The sequence below is a fragment of the Sphaerodactylus townsendi genome, linkage group LG04 (assembly GCF_021028975.2).
Source record: "Sphaerodactylus townsendi isolate TG3544 linkage group LG04, MPM_Stown_v2.3, whole genome shotgun sequence".
Classification (NCBI taxonomy): domain Eukaryota; kingdom Metazoa; phylum Chordata; class Lepidosauria; order Squamata; family Sphaerodactylidae; genus Sphaerodactylus; species Sphaerodactylus townsendi.
The window spans coordinates 148,251,173-148,271,381 of record NC_059428.1 but is presented as its reverse complement, the minus strand read 5'-3'; the positions used below and the strand labels follow the sequence as shown (position 1 = coordinate 148,271,381).

At 48.2% G+C, this 20,209-nt stretch overlaps 2 protein-coding genes across 4 annotated transcripts in view; one reads left to right on the top strand and one right to left on the bottom strand.

The window, feature by feature from the left end:
• Positions 1-209: 209 nt before the first annotated feature.
• Positions 210-7,043, bottom strand: MIEF2 (mitochondrial elongation factor 2). 3 transcript variants are annotated; one of them, XM_048493675.1, is made up of 4 exons: positions 6,906-7,043; positions 4,574-4,727; positions 3,313-3,496; positions 210-2,852 (listed from the first exon to the last, which is right to left on the bottom strand). In XM_048493675.1, the coding sequence occupies exons 2-4, from the start codon at positions 4,718-4,720 to the stop codon at positions 1,795-1,797; spliced, it is 1,389 nt and encodes a 462-aa protein (XP_048349632.1). In that variant the 5' UTR covers positions 4,721-4,727; positions 6,906-7,043; the 3' UTR covers positions 210-1,794. The 3 variants fall into 3 exon arrangements, with proteins under 3 accessions (XP_048349632.1, XP_048349633.1, XP_048349634.1); XM_048493676.1 differs by lacking the exon at positions 6,906-7,043 and adding an exon at positions 6,271-6,344; XM_048493677.1 differs by lacking the exon at positions 6,906-7,043 and adding an exon at positions 6,244-6,340.
• A 334-nt stretch (positions 7,044-7,377) lies between these two features.
• The window catches only part of FLII (FLII actin remodeling protein), a 34,624-nt gene continuing 21,792 nt past the window's right edge, over positions 7,378-20,209 (top strand). Inside the window, exons 1-11 of the mRNA XM_048495417.1 lie at positions 7,378-7,559; positions 12,189-12,299; positions 12,753-12,824; positions 13,690-13,770; positions 14,897-14,982; positions 16,002-16,163; positions 16,834-16,937; positions 17,029-17,204; positions 17,303-17,460; positions 18,704-18,788; positions 18,927-19,074. Coding sequence (XP_048351374.1) covers positions 7,497-7,559; positions 12,189-12,299; positions 12,753-12,824; positions 13,690-13,770; positions 14,897-14,982; positions 16,002-16,163; positions 16,834-16,937; positions 17,029-17,204; positions 17,303-17,460; positions 18,704-18,788; positions 18,927-19,074 — 1,246 coding nt within the window. The 5' untranslated portion in view covers positions 7,378-7,496. The remainder of the gene's footprint in view (positions 7,560-12,188; positions 12,300-12,752; positions 12,825-13,689; positions 13,771-14,896; positions 14,983-16,001; positions 16,164-16,833; positions 16,938-17,028; positions 17,205-17,302; positions 17,461-18,703; positions 18,789-18,926; positions 19,075-20,209) is intronic.

Sequence of the window (20,209 nt, the reverse complement as noted above, 5' to 3'; positions counted from 1 at the left end):
CCACAGACTGAGCCATTCATAAACCACCCTATTTAGATGTGAATTACTTCCCATCTGCTATGAATTTACATTCCATTACGCAGCCTAACTTTTCCCACAAGTAGGGTCTTACAAATAAAATGCATTTAAAAAAAAACCTGTAGCACTTGAAACAGATAATATACAGCGATGCTCTACTGACCAGCCAGAAACAATTTATACAATAGTTGGAAGATTGAAGACTTTTTCTTCCTTTAATATTTCACCCCGACCCCAATTACAAAGGACAAGAAAAGAGACACACACCATAATTCCTTGAAGGTTCTATTTTTCCCCCCAATAAGCACAAAACCTACTTTTCAAAGAACTAGATCGTAGCACACAAATTTGGCACGTGGGGAGAGAGAAAGAAAGACGTCCCATTATCCCATAAATGCAATTCATATGACCACTTTTCTTTTGCAGTGCTTTATCAAGCACTTCCTGTTCGATCTGTCATTAAGTTTGCCCCCTAAACTGCACATAAGAGAAAATTTTGTGTAGCTAATTGATACTCAGACATGGTTTTATCGTTTTTTTCAGACTACTTTTTTCAAAAAAAAAATTACGAGTGACTCCAGGCGGCGTTTCACAGGAACACGATAGCAGAGACAACTCGCCACAAAGTGCGCTGTGTTTGCATCTAGACTTCCTCTAGAGAGCTTGTGGCATTTGATGCTCAAACAAGACTTCTGAGGAAACGGGGAGGGAGAAAGAGACGCAACAGTATTGTGTGTCTTTTCTCTTGTAGTTCTCATTTTATGCCAATGCAAACGGCATGGTACATATCGCCGGCTGCAAAACAAAATCCTGACGTGTACACATCAAGCGAAAGGGACTTGGGGATGCCTTTAGCTTCCATCCAAGCTGTCTGAAATCTTGTATCACGTCCAGTCACAACAATACAAAATAGTTTTATCAGGGGGGCTGGAAGTCTGTTTATGTGCCAATGGGTCTAACGCAAAAAGAAGCAGAGGAAGGGACAATCATATAAGGCAATTCTCAGTTTTGTTGACGATTAAAAGCTCTTTGACAGAAACTTTATGCCACTCCAGATCTTGGTGAACAATCATGTGTGGCTGAGACCACCAGCCCCATTTCATTCACCTTGCTAAAATTGACCAAGAACAATACCCTACCCAGCCCCTTGGCACTTATTCTGACCACTGGTGAAGTATCATTGGCAGACGACAAATAAATGCCCCAATAGCATTCCTACAAGCATTCCTTCTGCTCTGACTACAGGCCGGCCCGCTACAAGCAAAGACAGACAGGCAACGCCCCTCCGAGCGCCTGATTTCTTGCCACACGCTCTTAAAATCTATTGCTAACTATTTTGGTGCAGAGATAGCTTCAGGGTCCTAACTCGGCAAGAATTCATCCTCTCCGATTTTGGGGTGACCCCAAGGCATGGGCTGACCTTCCGGATTGGAAGGATTGTCTGAATCCACACGGATTCAGGAAAACAAACTTAAGTATCAGCTCCAGGTAGGATTTCTGGGTTGCAGTTGAAAAAGGACCTGCTGTCTTAGCTCCTGCACTGACCCAACCCGAATAAAATCAGACAGAATCAATCAACAGTTCAAGAAACGGCTCACTGAGAAGGCTCTCTTACTTCCGGCCTTCTTCCTCCAGCAGCAAACGTTTATTTCTTCAACAGTCCATTTTGTTTTCTTCATTATGTGCAAAGAACCACGCTGGCGGAAAGAAGATCTTTCCAAGCCATTCGGCCTCCAAAGATGATTCAAAGTGCAGACCCCCCTCCCTCTGAGCCGTTCATAAACCCAGCCCGTTCCAAAGATCAGGTTCCGCTAAAGCCGTGTACAACATGTAGCCGACCTCGTCAATTTCCTCTAAGCTCAGGTGCTGGAGGAGGTTGATCCGGCCATCAAAATAGCAAGGGAGAGAACCCTCCTCCAAACGTTGAAGCAGTTCTTCTAGGGCCTGTTGGAACCGGTCGGCCAAGGCTGCCTCTGACCAATCGGATTCCGTTTCGCTCAGGTGTAGGAGGACATGAATAAAATGGCTGCCGGTCAGCTTGTGCCAGGAAGGATGGATCTCAGAGATAGCCTTCAAGAGATGAAGACAACATTGTCGGACGCCGGAATCTCCAGCGTCCAGGTCTTTCAGTCGGGAGACCCCCGTGGCGTAGAAGCTTTCCTGCCAGAGGTTCTCCACCGGTTCTTCGCAGGAGGCGACAAGAAGGATTCTATCCCCAGCTTCTGTCATTGGGCAGAGAGTTACGTCCAGAGAGATCTGCTCGTGCTGAACTTCAAGTCTGAGCTCCTTCAGCGCCATGACGGGTCTCACCAGGCATCCCAGCACGCTCCCAATGGCCGGCCAGTTGACGGAGGTCTCCAAGACCTTCCGAAGAGCGTTGCCGATGGCGTTGGAAGAGAGATAGCCACCCACAATGAACCTATCCCAGGGGCTGCTCCCTCGCGGGAAATACTCCAGACTGGTCCGCTTGATCATCCAGAAGCGGGGGTCGTTCACCACCGTCTGCTCCCCTGGGATTGGGGCCCAAAGGTCGGGCTCGAGGACCAACGGAAGCATGAAGTCCACCTCCACGTTTCCTCTGCCGATGAGTCCGTCGCAGAGATAACCACTAAGGAACATGTTGCCAAAAGGCAGCTCGGAGAATTTATTTTTCAGGACGTTCTGCAGTTCGGCACGGATATTCTCCGACAGCTGTTTCCCCAAGATCTTTTGGGACTTGGAGACCGACACGCAATCCTGGTAATAAGCAAGGAGCTTCTCTTGAAGCGTGAGGCACCAGTAGGTCTTCGATTCCACCGGAAGCGTCTCCGAGGGCGGGTCAACGTCCACTGGCTCTGTGAAGGACAAAGCGAAATAAAAAGGGAATCCTCAATCTTGGAAATGGCGACAAGGGCAGAGATTGAGGCCACCTCAAGAAAAAGAAGAGGCAGATTTACATCCCCGCTTTCTCTCCTGTAAGGGGACTCAAAGGGGCTTACAAACTCCTTTCTCTTCCCCCACCCACAACAAACACCCTGTGAGGTGGGTGGGGCTGAGAAAGCTCCAAAGAACTGTGACTAGCCCAAGGTCACCCAGCTGGCATGTGTTAAGCCTCCACAGCTCAAGTGGCAGAGTGGTGAATCAAACCTGGTTCTCCAGATCAGAGTGCACCTGCTCTTAACCACTACACTACGCTGGCTCTTAACCCCTGCACCACGCAAGCAGGGAACTGGGAAAGGGAACCTGGGTCTTCCAGATCCTCCTCAGGTGCCATAACCCCTGCACCTCGGAGCAGTAAGTCTTGCCCGGCCTCACCTGGCTCAATCCCACTCGCCGCCGGTAACAGCAGCAGCTCCTCAGGCTCGCCCTGCCTCAACGTGAGCGGAGGTTTCGCCACTGTCTGGATCAAGCCGAGTTCCTGCCAGCTCTCCTCGAGGGACTTTTGTTTGGCCTTCCCGTCATAATCGCTGTCCGGCGGGCTCGTGGCTCGGTCGATGAGCTGCAGGAAGAAGAAACCCCCTAAGTGAGCACGAGTCCCCGTCCTCGCTGAGCCCGGAATACAAACCGATGGCCGGGCTACGATCCAGAGAGATTTACAACAAGCGCAAGAATCTCGTGCTTTCTGCTTTCTTCTTTTGGCAATTCGCCTTCAGCTTCTAGCACATGCGGTGAAAATAAATACCCAGTTCCCAAATGGGGAACAGCTCCCCAGGAAACCAACCTAACCAGCCAGCTGTGGCTAGACAAACTTTAGGGCGACCACTAGTTTGTAGCACCTTTGCCTACATAAAAGAAGAGGAGGAGTTTGGATTTATATCCCACCTTTCTCTCCTGTAAGGAGACTCAAGGTGGCTTACAAGCTCCTTTCCCTTCCTCTCCCCACAACAGACACCTTGTGAGGTAGGTGAGGCTGAGAGAGTTCAGAGAGAACTGTGACTGGCCCAAGGTCACCCAGCAGGAATGTAGGAGTGCGGAAACACATCTGGTTCACCAGATAAACCTCTGCCACTCAGTTGGAGGAGTGGGGGAATCAAACCTGGTTCTCCAGATTAGAGTGCACATGAGTGCCAGCGTGGTGTGATGGTTAAGAGCAGGTGCACTCTAATCTGGGGAACCAGGTTTGATTCACCACTCTGCCACTTGAGCTGTGGAGGCTTCTCTGGTGAACCAGATTAGCTTGTGCACTCCAACACATGCCAGTTGGGTGATCTTGGGATAGTCACAGCTCTCTCAGCCCCACCTACCTCACAGGGTGTTTGTTGTTGTTGGGGGGGGGGAGGGAAAGGAGATTGTAAACACCTTTGAGTCTCCTTACAGGAGAGAAAGGGGGGATATAAATCCAAATTCTTCTTCTCAACCACTACATCATGCTTTGATATGCCCGAGAAACAATCCCACCACCCAATTTCTGTAATCCCAGACGGCTGCCAACGAATCCTAAAGGGTACCAACTGGGCCGAATTATTCTACAGTTCACAATTCAGAGGCCCACCCTCAGTGAAAAGACGGCGACCCCGATGGAAAACCTCCCCTTTGAAATGTAACCAACCCCCAGGAGAAGCTGAAAAAGTCTCACCCGCTTCACGACAAGCGTTGCCAGTCCCAACACAGCGGCTCCGCTGATGCCCAGAACCACCCTTGCGTTGGCCAGAAGAAAATCCACCACGCCGGCCAGCCCGGTTCCGTTGCTTCTCTTCCCCTCCTTGTGGGTGAAGGCTGCCATGGCCGACCTTCAAAAATAAAAGCAAGGATCAGCCGGTGGCCCCAAGAAAGTGGTTCAGAAATCAGTCTGGGGATGGGGGAGCACCAAGGGGAAGTAGTCAAGGGCAGGCACAGTATGCGCTGTAGTCAAGCCTCCCACAGATGATCACTTCTGTGACTAATGGTCAATTTGTGGTCTACAAAGACTCCCAGATCCCTTTCACAACAGTCAAGCCAGGTGTCCCCCATCCTATATCTGTGCATTTCATTTTTTTCCCTGCCTAAGTGGAGTATCTTACATTTATCTCTGTTGGAACTCATTTTTGTTTGTATATGAAAAGCCAACAATACTCGGCTGGTCTCACACGTGACTTTCCAGAGCATTTCCCACGGATCAGGGCCCTGGGGGGAAATGTGCCTTTCTCTATCCTCTGTTTCTCGCCCACCACTTTTGGCATTTGTGACTCATGAGGAGCACCGTTGTTATGGCAACAGGAAAGGTCCTAATCCAGCCTATCAGGAGAATTCCAGAGGAAGATCACAAGGAGAGGAACTCCGGGCTGCCCATTCAATCAAAGAAGCCGGCCTGGTGGGCACAGGGGACAGGGTCTTTTCAGTGGCGGCCCTGCAATTTTGGAATAACTGCACCGAAGAGATGTGCCCCCCCCTTTGATCTTCGGGGGGCAGCTAAAGACAGCTGTAATAAGGTCAGCATTTGACCAATGTAGTATTTACTCATCAGCAGTCCTAATTGGATATTTTAATTTGTGGTTTTCCTGTGTGTTTATAAAATTACTGCTGTTCATTTACACCGCAAGCAACTTTGAGGTAGAAAACAAATGTTTTAAACAAACCAGTCAAATAAAACAAGTATTCTCCAAGCCCGTGGCCCCTGTTTTCCAACCCCACTAGCCACACAAGGACCGTGATTCAAAAGAGCGATACATGTAAGCCTGCAGGTCTACGCACACCTCTGAGTGTCACAACGGCTTACTTCTCAGTAAGACCCTGCAATTTAAGACGCTACTTTTTTCCAACACAGAACGATGCACTTTGCAATTAATTTCTCCCCAGACCCCCTTTGATTACTTGGGGTGAGGGACGGGTCTCTTCCACCCCCATCTCCCCATCAGAACATAAAGCCCTTAAGGAAACAAAATGAATAAGCATGTGAGTGTGTGTTTATACGTGCGCGCGCATATATGTGTATATGTATGTGTGCATATATGTGTGAGAATAAACATGTATATACATGTATGCCTATGTGTGTGTCTATATGTGCGTGTGTGCATAAGTGTGTGTATATGTACGTGTGTGCATGTATATGTGTGTGTGTCTGTGCAGACACGTGTATATATGTATGTGCATAAACGTGTGTATAAATATGTATGTAGATACGTGTTTGTGTACACGTGTGTGTGTGTCTATGCGCGCACACACACACACACACACACACACACACACACACACACACACACACACACACACACACACACACACACAGACAACGTTGTCTGTGAGCCCGCGTCGCCCTTGGCTTCTGACCTTCCCGGCCGCCGCTTCCGCACTCACCGCTCCCAGCGTAGGATCCGGCCCGAAGAGCTTCCCGGGCGGCCCCGCGATCAACGGGCGGGGGGCGGGGCGACCGCAGCAGCTGTGACAGCGTCGAACGCCAAGCCTGGCCCGACCGACCAATCAGAGCGCGCGGCCGCCCTCCCGTCGTTCCAAATCAGAACGTGGAGTATCCGCCGGCGCTTCCGGACGAACCCTTGGAGCATGCGCGTCAGGCGCCTTCCTCTAGTCGCCTTAAAGGGCCAGCGCCCGGCTCTTCATGCCTTCCGCCCCGGTGCGGGTGCGGGTGCGGGTGCGGGTGCGGGTGCAGTGAAGCTCACGGCAAGGGTTGCCAACCTGCAGCTGTGGCCTGGAGACCCTCCTGGAGAAACTAAGGGGTGCTTTGAAAGATACACTTTATGGCATTATACTTTATTTAGTTCTTTGCACCCCTTCTTTCTCCCCAGATAGGGAGAAACTAGCTCACAACAACCCTCTGAGGTAGGCTAGGCTGAAAAGCATGTCACAGGCACAACATCACCCAGAAAGCTTCCACAACAGACTGGGGATTCAGACCTGGGTCTCCTTATGTACACACCTCTCTCTGTGTGTGTGTGTGTGTGTGTGTGTATACCTTTATACATTTATATACACACCTTTATAAATATACATTGCACACACACGCACATATGAGAAAAATCAGAGGACATCCATCTTGTTCATTGTGTTGATTGAGAAATATCAATGCCGACTTCTTAGCTGGTTCATCATCTGTTCAAACAGTTATTATCTGGAAGAACAGAGAAAGAGCCGGAGTTATTGAAGTGACAATCTGGGATAAACGTACAGGATTAATACCCGTTTTGGGAGCAGCGTGGAATTTATTGAATCTCCCGCCTGGAGGTTGGCAACCTGGCAACCGACCCCCCCCCCATCTGCCTGAAACAACCTCTCCCCAGCAATGCACAGCTCTGAGCTCCCATGTTGGTGCCCGTGGTGGACGACGACTCCGGATCAACGACTCCGGATCCGCAGCCACACAGGGGAGCGGGCACGAAAAGGTTAAAACGGGAGGCGGGGTTGCGGCGGATGCAGGCTTGCTTGCGGCGCGCCAGGGAGGAAAAAACCAGGAGCCCCGCCCGCATTCCTTTTTTTTTGCACCCGTCCGGGCTGTGTCAACGTGCAAGCGGGCTTGCACAAGCAGATTGGCACAAGCGGGCGGCAGCCGGCCTGGGGAGGGAGCGGGGATGGCCGCGACGGGGGTCTTGCCCTTTATCAGGGGCGTGGACCTCAGCGGGAACGACTTTAAGGTAAGTTTTTGTGGGGGGGTGGGGGTGGCACTTCCTTCCCAGGCTAGTTTTAGACCCCCCCCCCCCCTGCCCAGCTTGGATGGGCGCACTTTATGTTGCTTTCCCCTCCCTGTTAGGTCTTGAATCTTTGATCAATAAACAGATCTGGGGTGTTTTTTTTGATGAGTAGAGTTGATTGATCAGTGGAGTTTATAGTAATGATATCAAAATAAACAATATATATTCCTCAGTCATTAAACCTGATGGTCCTTCATAAGCCCCCTATAAAAGCAGGGCAGCCTTCTCAGTGCAGCCAGCTCAACCAACAAAAGGATGGAAAACTGAGAATGGGGTTTAGCAGTTTAACTGCGACCCTACATGTAAATAGACAGGAAGAGCCAGGAAAGTTGGTACAAATTGTGCAGTTGTGAGGGCATACCAGTGGCCTACAGCGGGAGATCTGACAACCACATTGTTTGGGGTGTTGTTGTTGTTTAGTGAGGTTGTTTTAGGTTTTCCCCCAACTGTGTTATTATCTCGGTCGTGTTTACATTCAGCCAGTGTTTGTTACAGTCATCTTAGTTTAGCTTGGGTGTAAATCAGCTTGGCAGAATGTGTTGGTTTCTGTTCCTAAACTAGGCTTCCTGTGCTAACACAACTATAGTGACTGGGGTTGTGTGTGTCAGTTTCTGGGTTGATACTTGGATTCTGGAAAGAGAGAGTCTCCGTCTACTTATTATGTTTTGCTTGTGCTGCTAGGGATGTGATGATGTTGAGGAGGTTGAAATGTTAAAATGTTGTTGCTTCTGTTATCCCATGTTGTGATGTTATGATTTCTGATGCCTTGGTTTATGTGACGTTTTGATGATATGATGTTGATGCTTTTGTTATAACCCTATAACTAAACTAACTAAACAATTGATCTCTAATCGCAGTTGTTATTGTATTCTAAATATCCCCCACCCCCGCCGGAAATTGTAAAATCTATCAAGTTATGAACTTCTTCTGCCCCTCTGCGCAAATATCACAATACTGACACCTACACGTACTAATGCGTACAGGTATATTATATATATGTGAATTTTGTCCAGGAGGGCAGAAGTTAATAACTTGATAGATTTTATTGGGAGTGGGGATATTTAGAATACAATAATAGCTGCAATGATAAGATATACACAACAATAGAAACATAATATACAATAATAATATATACAGTAAGTTCAATAATACACAATACAATGCTATATATACAATAACACAATAATAACAATAATTAGAGATCAATTATAGTACTACATATACCATAATAATACACAATAACAATAATATACAATAATATATACAACAAATACAATAATATAAAATACAGTACCTATTTATACAATAATAATGATAATCAGTGATCAATTATAATACAATATGTACAATAATTTATACAATAATAACATGCCATAATACACACACACACACTTATATAGATAGACACACTACAATTCCACTATTTTATTGTCGGCCACTGAGAGACCTTTGTATAAGGTGGGGTTAAAATAAATAAATAAATTATTAATATTAATATTTCATTGTTTCTTTTACATTTATGAGTAATACGAAAAGTACATTTTCCATTGGAATTCTGTTGATTTGTTTTCCCAGTTCTCTAGGGCTCTTTTTGAAGGGGTGGGGGGTTGGGGACTGAGAGTTCCTATTTGCAAGGAAGCCAAATGTTTATAATGTTTGTATTTTTATACTATTTTATAATATTGTATTGTTTTTGTATATTTTACATGTGAGCCACCTCAAGTCCCTTGGAAGATTGGTGGGGTAAAAATGTTATATATATAATAAATAAAATAAAATAAATAAAACTCGCCAGCTTGAGAGCCAGGCAGAGCTTTTGGGCAGCATGAAAAAACAAAAAACAGGAATTTGCTTGGAAGTGTTTGAACGAGGCCACGGCATTTCTCTTTCATTTTGGTCCGGAAAAGATTCGTTGAATGCCACGGACTAAGTCATACATCCATGATTTTCCTTTGTAAGCCAGATTCAGGTGTGGTAGCCGGGTTGGTGTGCTTGAGCATGCATGCACTCTGAAGTTTATACCATGAGCTTTGTTGGTCTTAAAAGTGCCACCGGACTCAATCATTTTTCTTTGTAAGCCTACTGACTGACTCTAGCTTTGGTAGCACTAAAAGTGTAGCTTAAACCCCAAGTTTATTTTTTTCAATTGGATGCGCATGGACTCTTTTGTGCAAATTGGTGCGCGCGCATGATGTGCAAGTTTTGTTCATGGGCTGTCATTTGTCCGCAAACCTGGCTACGGTCTCCGGCGGGTGCTTAGCAAACCTTTCCTCCCTGATTGAGTTGTACAGTGTTTGATACAAACGGATTGTGTGGTATTGTCGGGAAGAATTGGTTCCACGCACAAGCCCCTCTGGTCCATAAAAGAATAATTTTTTTAATAGAAGGGGTGCCTAAAATTAGTAACAAATTTATATGCTTAATTTACTTGTTTTATAAATGTCTGTGTCTCCTCTTTAAATATGTGTCAGAATAGTGGATATAGTGTCAGTTTCAGATCTGGGAGAGCCGAGTTCGAATCTCCACCCTGTCAGGGGAGCTTGCTGGGTGACCTTGGATCTGTCACACACTGTCAAGCTAACAACCCCACAGGATTGTTGCGTGAATAAAATGGAGGTGAAGAAAACAATGTTTGTGGGAAAGGTGGGGCATAAATGAAGGTAGGATTTAGTAATTGAAAACAGAATTACGATTTTTATGGGATGCGTGATAGTGAAACAAACAAAACAGATCACAGCCCTGTGGGATTCACAGTAGAAAACAAAGGCATCTTTCTCTTGCATTCTGTAAATCGTTGTGCAGAATAATGTTGCTATGTAAATATTTTTTGACATTAATATTGTTAATGGGGTAAATTTATTTCTGCATCTTGCTTGGATTTGCAGCGGAAAAGGAGGGTGTCTGCCCAGGGTAGCTTTCTTACAGCCCTAATTTGAAAAGTGGAGGGATACAAGGAGAAAGCAGAAGAGAGGGGGAAAGGGCCATAGCATCACTTCCTCATTTTTGGGGCATGCCATTAAAATTCATTCCCAGTTCGAGCAATTAAAAAAAAACGACTAGAACTGGTTTGGGCTGTCTCTTTGAATGACAGGTCTGGGCAGCGACCAGCTAGCAACGTTTGTATGACTCCCGGCGTTTCGGGATTGCGTGTGGGTAAAGAGAGGTGGCGTGGTGTAGAGAGAGAGTAAGATCTCGGAGATGCGGGTTCGAATCCCCCCCCCCCCACTCTGTCATGGAAACTGGCTGGGGGGATGTTGGGCCAGCTGCGTGCACACGGCCTTACCAACCTTGCTGGGTCGTTGTGAGGATAAAATGTGGGAAAGGAAGAACGTGCCACTTCGTCAGCCCGCAACGAGTGCTGGTCTATTTAGAACAGGGTTGTGCATGTGTCTGTCAGCATGTGGTCACCAGAACTGCATATTTGAAGTGACTTCAACCACCCACGTTGGGTTGAGGCAATATGCTAAAATAGGAAACTCGACTCTTTATCTCCAGTGCCTAGCTGAGGCATACCTTGAACATTTGAAATTATGTTATTGCATTGAGTCCTTTGCCCCGTTGCCCACTGCTGAATAATTTGCGCTTATAAAATGTATGCTGGTTTATTCAAAGCTGTCAAGACTCTTGGAGACTCTTCCCCTGGACACGTGTGTCAGAGCGTGCAGTGGCCACGGGTCCTCTCAGATACTATGGTGTAGTGGGATCCTGGGTGACCTGCATTCAAATTCCCTTGAGCTCGTCACAAACTCTTGGCTCGGCCTACCTCACAGGGTTGTGGTGAAAGGATGGAGGAGTGGATATTCTTTTATTGTTTAAATGGTATTGTTTTATCGCGCAATATTGGATTGATGTTTAATATGATTCTATGAATGTATAATTGATTTTGATTGGATGCTGCTTTTATTCTTGTTTAAATGGTATTGTTTTATTGTGCGGTATTGGGTTGATGTTTAATATGATTCTGTGAATGTATAATTGATTTTGATTGGATGCTGCTTTTATTCTTGTTTAAATGGTATTGTTTTATCGTGCAGTATTGGATTGATGTTTAATATGATTTTATCAATGTATAATTGATTTTGTATTGTGACCCACCCTCAGCCTGCAGGGATAGGGCGGGATATAAATCCAATAAAGAATAACGTTAATATTCTAAACCCCTTTGATGAGAGACTGTGGGAAGAAAAGCAGGCTAGGAGTAAATAAATGCAAATGCAGGCACTTTTGGTGGGCAAAGAGTCTTTTGTGTCGGTGGGCTGGGTTTGGCCACGCACAATGAAAGAGATCCAGTCTCGAAGCAGAACTGTACACCCAACACAATTTTCCTGGGTTTTTACAGGCCAGTATAAAATTGCAGGTTACGCCACGTCCCGCATCTTAGGCCCCTTCTGCACATTCCGAATAATACGCTTTCAATCCACTTGGCAGCTATGCGGAATAGCCAAATCCACCTGCAAACAATTGTGAAAGTGGATTGAAAGGGCAGTATTCTTAGTGGCCAAGTTTGTGTTATGAATGCAGAATTCCAGGCCAGCACCCAATCTGACCCCCTTCTCCCCGTTTTGGACGCAGGGCGGCTATTTCCCAGAGCACGTGAAGTCTATGACCAGCTTGCGATGGCTGAAGCTGAACTGGACGGGCCTCTGTTATTTGCCCGAGGAACTGTCTGCTCTACAGAAGCTGGTGAGGGGCCTGGACTTGCCCGGAGGGGTGCTTTGGGGTTGCGGGGATGCTGCATTGGGGTACCTTTGGGATTCAGCCCAGGGGATGCGGACCCAGGGGACTTCTAACTAGCTTGTCGTTTTTAGGAAGCTACAGCGTGGGCAGGGCATTGTGCGAGGAATACTGTGGGATCCGCCCCCCCCCCCCCAAAGTTTTAATCCCCTCCAGTTTTTAGAATTAGCTGGTAAATACATGAAGCCGCTTTATGCTGAGTCCGCCCTGTTGTGTGTGAGGGTCGGTGTGATCTACTCAGGCTGGGAGCTGCTCTCTAGGGTCTCAGGTTGGGGTCTTCCACTTTGTGTCCTGCTCGATCCTTTTAACTGAAGGTCCCAGGAATTGAACCCCGGGACCTTCTGCATGCCAAACGGATGTTTGCCTGTCGTAACTACAAGTCTGTTCCTTCTTTCTGAACAGGAGCACCTCTCCGTCAGCCACAACAGCCTGACCACGCTCCATGGAGAGCTCTCCGGCCTCCCTTGCCTCCGGGTAGGACTTTGCTGCCTCCTCATTGTAGCTCAGAACTCCCCATCAGCCCCTCCCCAAAAATAAATGGTGGTGTCACAGTCAGAGAGTCGGAGTAGAATCTGGGCGTCCCCAGGTTCGAATTCCCAAGGCGTGACCTTGGGACAGTCACGTAGTCAGCTTGGCCTACCTCGCAGGGTCGTTGCGAGGATAAAATGGAGAAGGGGAGGACATGGAGTCCCCGCGGGGGAGAAAAGAGTGGGGTATCCATGAGGTCAGTAAATAACACAAATCTCTCCTCTGGTGATCACCATGTAGCCTGGGGGACTACGAATGAAGAAATGGTTTGCTTTATATTGGTCATTGGTCTGTGTAGTTCAGCATCGCCTGTCCTGACTGGCTGTGGCTTTCCTATGACCTTTGACCCTGATATCCTTTAAACTGAAAATACCTGGGATTGAACCTGGACTCTCCTGCCTGCAGAGCTGATGCTCTGCCCTTGAGCCAGGGACATACACAGGCTTTCAAGGCTTCTATTGTTTGCTCTGACCGGCAGCCGCTTTCCAAAGTCTCAGTGGAGAACTTTCAAATCAGCTGATCTGGAGATGCCGAGAATCGAACCTGGGAAGCTCTGCATACAAAGCAGACCAAGCCATGGCCCGTCCCTAAATGAGGCTGTCATTCATGGAGCCAGGAAACCAAGAGTGGTATTTTCTACTCTGATCGGCAGCTGCTTTTCACGGTCCCAGGTGGAGGTTTTCCAGATCACCTCTTAACCTGATCCGGAGATGCTGGGAATTGAACCTGACACCGTCTACAAGCCAAGCAGATCTTCTGCCACTGAGCCCTGCCCTAAATGAGGTCTCTCTGCTTCTCCCACCCCCTCCAGGCCATCGTGGCAAGAGCCAACTGCTTGAAGAACTCCGGCGTTCCCGACGACATCTTCCAGCTGGACGATCTTTCGGTGTTGGTACGTTTTTCGTTGGCAAGGGTTGGGCAAGCAGCAAACAATTCACAGTTCTCTCTGAACTCCCTCAGCCTCACCTGCCTCACAAGGTGTCTGTTGTGGGGAGAGGAAAGGAAAGGAGCTTGTGAGCCACCTTGAGTCTCCTTACAGGAGAGAAAGGTGGGATATAAATCCAAATTATTATTCTCCTCCTCCTCCTCCTCCTCCTCCTCCTTGTCCTCCTCCTTCTCCTTCTCCTCCTCCTCCTCGTTCTTCTCCTCCTTCTTCTCCTCCTTCTCCTCCTCCTTCTCCTCCTCCTCCTCCTCCTCCTTCTCCTCCTCCTTCTCCTCCTCCTCCTTCTCCTTCTCTTCCTTCTCCTCTTCCTTCTCCTTCTCCTCCTCCTTCTCTTCCTTCTCCTCCTCCTTCTCCTTCTCCTCCTTCTCCTCCTTCTCTTCCTTCTCCTCCTCCTCCTCCTCCTCCCTCTTCTCCTCCTCCTCCTCCTTCTCCTCCTCCCCCTTCTCCTCCTCCTTCTCTTCCTTCTCCTCTTCCTTGTCCTCCTCCTCCTCCTCCTCCTCTCCCTTTCTGCTGTGCTTATGATTTTCCGCTTTGCTTCTCAGCCCTGGTCATCTCATTAGACACCTACTGTTGTAGCTCTGTCAGTAGTGTGGAACGTGGGTTGTTTTGACTTTGGGTGGGTGTGGGGAAGCAGTTTCTTCTTCCCTGGACTGTGGGACTGGAGGGGTGCCATCCACCGTTGGGAACTGGTGGTCAGAGACATAGGGGATGATGTGGGGTATAATGGCTCCTGCAGTGCTGGCTGTGCTGATAACAGTAGTCTAGATGCTTATTCCTGATGCTGATTCATAATAAAGAAATCACCTGAACATGGAGTCTTGTTGTTGAGCAGTCCAGAGGCACGACACCCCCCCCCTTACAAAATAAACCCTGAGATCTTAAAACGACCCCCCCTAATCTTATTTGTGCAATTGAGAATACAGATTGCCGAAGGGTGCGGCTGGATTGAGGCTGGGGGGGGGGCGCGTCTCTGAAAATCTTATGTATTTTGAGGGCAGACGCTGTTGGCCGTTGATTCTGTGGCAGGCACCCAACGGCCCGTGTTTCTCCCCCCGCCCTCTTTGTTTTATCCTAGGATCTGAGCTACAACCAGCTGACTGAATGTCCCCGGGAGCTGGAGAACGCCAAGAACATGCTGGTGCTCAATTTGAAACACAACAGGTGAATGGGCAAAGTCTGGGATTCCCATAAAGAAGAATGCCGGGTGCTTTCTTCTTGTCTGTGGAGTGGGCACGTTAGCGAGCGAGGTTGTTGTTTTGCTTTCCGTGTGCGCCGGCCCTGTAAAGTTGGCCCTGTGTTGAAGATGGCAGTGGGTGAGGAAGCAGGGCTGGCTTAAGGCTATCTGTTTGTGTTGCCAACCTCCAGGGGAGGCCTGGAGTTTCCCTAGAGAAAATGGCAAGTCTGGGGAGTTGACTCTGTGGGATTATACCTGGCTGAAATTCCTCCTCTTCCCTTTCTCCACCTCAAGTTTTCAGGAATTTCCACACCTTAGAGCTGGCACTTTGTGAGATCGGGGCAAATTTGGACCAGGGTTCATCTGTACATTGATTCATCTGTGCTTCAAAAGGGCTCAAGGCGCAGCCCATGAGGATATATTTGGCTACCCTCTCCAGGGCTTGACAGACAGGGCTGACGGGAGACGGAGGAGGAAGATGACGGTCCTTGCTTCCATATTGATCTGAGTCCCTCAGAAAGAACAGGGGCAGGATTGGGGAGCACGAAGAGGCAGAGCTAAGCTGCTGCTGCCCGTCTCACTGTCACTGAAAGGTCTCCCGTGGGCTTCCCTGCAGAGGGAGTTCCAAAGGTTTGGGGACAGCACTGAGAAGGCCCTGTTAGGTGTGCTTGGCTGATTTCCCTCAAGCAACTAGAAGTGCACACTAGAAGGAGCGTGTGAGGCAGATCTTAGAAGTAGGCTTCTTGGGGGAGAAAGCTGCCTTGTGAAGATTGTGCCTGTGACCATTTCCCCATTTGTTTGCATTTTGGGAAACTACTGGGATTTGCTGCTCCCTGGTGTGATTTTAAAACCCCCTCAGAGGTGCGATCTTGCATGACATCTGCTTACCCGTCCCCGACCTCAAGCTAATTCATAAGTCGCAGCAGCCAGATCTGGGCAGGCTGTGAAAGAGGGCGTTGTTTGTCTGCCTGCCGGTCTTATTTTTGCTTCTCCTCCGTCCCTGCAGCATCGACAACATCCCTAATCAGCTGTTTATAAACCTGACGGACCTGTTGTACCTCGACCTGAGTGATAATAAGCTGGAGAGCCTTCCCCCCCAGATGCGGCGCCTGGTGCACCTCCAGACCTTGATTCTGAATAATAATCCACTGATGCATGCCCAGCTCAGGTAAAAGGGAGGCAGGTGTTCGACAGGTAGGGTATATGCTGGCTTGCTTGCTGTGCATTTGCAAGTGAGAGAATTGGCCAGGTATGCGGAATTCACCTGCCTCACAAGGTGTCTGTTGTGGATAGAAGAAGGGAAAGGAGTTTGTAAGCCGCTTTGAGATTCCTTATGGTTGAGAAAAGCAAGGTATAAATCCAAACTTCTTCTTCTCCTACACGTGAAGCCTGCTGAGTGACCTTTAGCCAGTCACAGTTCTCTCAGAACTCTCTCAGCCCCACCTGTCTCACAGGTTGTCTGTTGTGGGGAGAGGAAAGGAAAGGAGGTTGTAAGCCTCTTTGAGATTCCTTATGGTTGAGAAAAGCAAGATATAAATCCAAACTCTTCTCCTCCTCCTACACATGAAGCCGCTGGGTGACCTTGGGCCTATCACAGTTTTCTTAGAACTCTCTCAACCCCACCTGATTCACAAGGTGTGGGGAAAGGGAGGGAAAGGAGTGGGTAAATTGCTTTGAGACGTCTTCTGGTTGAGAAAAGTGGGGTATAAATTCAAACTCCTCCTCCTCTTCTTCTCCTTCTCCTTGTGGTCACATTGCCTGTAGACTTCACTGTTCTCAAAACGATTTTCAGTTGTTCTTTTTTTTGGCTATCTTTTTGCGCCTCTTTCGAACCCAAGGCAACTCCCAGCAATGGTGGCTTTGCAAACTCTTCACCTCCGGAACACGCAACGGACTCAAAGCAACCTACCCACCAGTCTAGAAGGGTTAACCAACCTCACCGGTAAGAGGTTCCGTCACGTTCCCTGAACCTCATTGGATGCTGCTTTCCACGTGTGGCCGTCTGTTGAGTGGTCTTTCTTTTCTGTGCCCAGATGTGGATCTCTCCTGTAACGACTTGAGCCGGATCCCCGAGTGCCTCTACACGCTGGCCGGCCTGCGGCGACTCAACCTGAGCAGCAACCAAATTGCTGAGCTGTCCCTCTGCATCGACCAGTGGACGCGGCTGGAGACCCTTAACCTGTCGCGGAACCAGCTCACCTCTCTGCCGGTAGGTAGCGTCCGCCGCTGTGCAGTCACTGTTCTGGTCGAACTATGTGTCCGTAAGCTGCGCAAGTGCTTATTTTTCTATCCTTTCCCTCCCTCCAGTCAGCTATCTGCAAGTTGACCAAGCTAAAGAAACTCTACTTGAATTCCAATCAGCTGGATTTCGACGGTATACCCTCGGGCATCGGGAAATTGGTGAACTTGGAGGAATTCATGGCGGCCAACAATAACCTCGAGCTCATCCCAGAAAGCCTCTGTCGGTACGCAGCAAACACTGTCCCCTCCTTCCCTGGGTCCGAAGCAGACAGAGTGGGAACATTTCCCACTGGGTTTCAGCAGGGTGGGACGACGCTTTCTGCCTTCTGCTGAAATGAGGCTGTGGAGCTACAGGACACATTTTGAGTGTCAAATGGAGACTGTCCAAGTTGTTTAGATGACACACGGCTTAGGAATCGTGTTCCAAGTCACAGCGGGGGTCAAACGAGCAAACAGCTTCTGTGTGATGCCCCGTCTTTCCAGATAGGATGGAAAACATATCTAGGATTTTTTTCCGCACAGAGGAAATGGCTGTTCCTAAAGGCGCTGAAAATTTGAAACGGATGAATGTCCAGCAAGCTGGGATTTACGACCTGGCCAGGGTGGATCTGAGGCCCTTTCTGCACAAATCTCCTAAAACATTTGGAAAACGTTTTCAGTCCCGTCCCCACCCCCACCACTTAGCACGATGTGTGTCCACACTCGCCCACTCAAAACAATTCGTGACCTGCATTCCGTGTTTTCCCCCTTTTCTATAGTTAGTTGAAGAATCAGTGCTTTCTGGTTTCACAGCTTTGTGCTGCGATTCTCCATACTTTGTATAATTGATGCCTCAAAGATTAACCCCCTCAAAATAACAAAAACTGACAGAAATGTTGAAATACACAGGCGAGGGGGGGGGGCGGCGAGTGAGCTTGCAATATGGCGCTTAGGAGGAATTTCAGGGACATCAAAGAGACGTGGAAAACAAACTGCACAGCGGCGAAGCTGTTTTGGAAACGTTTCCGCCTAAAGAATAATTTTGAAAGGGCATTTACTGAAAATATTTTGAGGCTGGAAACAAAAACGTTTGCCGAAAATGCTGCGGAGGAAACGTTTTATTTCGTGCCTCAAAACTTTTTAGAAGGTTTGTGGGGAAAGGACCTGAAAGAAGGGGGCAGAGTCGTTCCGTTCTGGATCAAGGCCGTTCCGTTCAATCGGCCACATGTTGTGGCTGCAATGGCACGGCCCTCCAACCTCCCTGTGTCCCCACCCCCTTCCCCTTTTCAGACTCCCATGTGACTGATTTTAAGGATTTTAATTAGAAACCATGCGTGGCAGGTGTTAAAATAGACCTTTCTCCACCTGAAGCCCTTCTGCCACTCAAAGCAATCTGTCACGGAAGGGACAGGTAAACTGCCTTGGGCTGAGGTGCTTCCAACCTTCGTGTGTGTTTACTGGGTCTTTCCTCACCCCCACCCCCTCCAGGTGCACCAAGCTGAGGAAGATGGTTTTGAACAAGAACCGCCTGGTTACCCTGCCTGAGGCTGTGCACTTCCTGACGGATATTGAGGTGAGCTTTGGAATGGAAAAGGTGAACGAAGTAGGCTCCTGCTGGCTCAAAAAGGTTGGGGGGCCCTGCTTTACTCTGTTTCACTCTCTGCTCTGGATCTGGATTTTTGCCACCTCTCTCTGCCCTTTCCTCCGGTAGATCCTGGATGTCCGCGAGAACCCCAGCTTGGTGATGCCTCCAAAGCCTGTAGACCGAAACTCTGAGTGGTATAATATCGATTTCTCTCTGCAAAACCAGCTCCGACTGGCTGGTGCCTCCCCGGCTACAGTGGCGGCCGCTGGAGCAGGTGAGCTCGGAAGGGACTAACCTTGCCGTCCGTGGTTTTGTGTGGGGTTCCTTTCTTGGGGAGATTCCGGCAGCCTTTGGTGGACAGCAGTTTCCCCCCATCCTTGAAGGCCCAGGTGCTCTTCTGAGTTCAAACAAAAAATCTGTTCCCCCCTGAAATGTCTTAAAGAACCCCTCTGTTTTTAGAGTGTACATCACATCCCTTGTGTTTCCTGTTGTGGGAAGAGTGATGACTAGCTCAGAACGATGGCTAGCTCAGAGTGATGACTCATGCAGAGATGCAGCAGACAGCCTCTTATGACAGCAGACAATTCTTAAGAGTCTATGGGTCAGGAAGGATATTTATTTCGATATTTATCGAATGCTCTTCTCCCAACGAGATCCCAAAGTAGCAGACAACACTCCGCTTTTCCAATGTAATATTACAACAACAACCCTTCCAAGTAGGTTAGGCTGAGAGAGAGCGGCCGACTTATCCGTCAGGCATCCTGGATATTTCTGACACCTGTTTGATCCCTTTAAAACAAAAATCCTGTGGTTGAAGTTTAATTTTATATAAATGAGGAATAATGATTGCTTTTGCAAGGCCAGAAGTTGACTCCCATTGCTCTTTTCCTAAAACGCCAGCAAGCCTGACGAAACCGAAAAAATACTTGCGTTTCTCTCCAGCAGTATTTATTTTATTTCATTTTGACTTCTATCCCGCCCTATTCCCGCAGGGCTCAGGGAGGGTCAGAACACAAACATTATAACATCTAAAATAATGATACAAACATTAAAACAGGACTACATAACACCAAAACGATTAAATAAATGTTAAAAAAACAGTGGGCAATAAATAGAAATCCCCTCCGCCACCTCCTGCCCCCGTGAATTCTGTAATTCTGTGACACAATGTAGAAAAAACCCTCCAGACCATGGGTGTCAAACTCAGGGCCTCCAGGTGTTCATGGACTACGATGCCCATCAGCTCATGCCAGCAGGGCCAATTGCCATTCTAGCAGGGGCTGCTGGGAATTGTAGTCCATGAACATCTGGAGGACCTGAGTTTGATACATGCTCTAGTTCCGTGGTGGCGAACCTTTGGCACTCCAGATGTTATGGACTACAATTCCCATCAGCCCCTGCCAGCATGG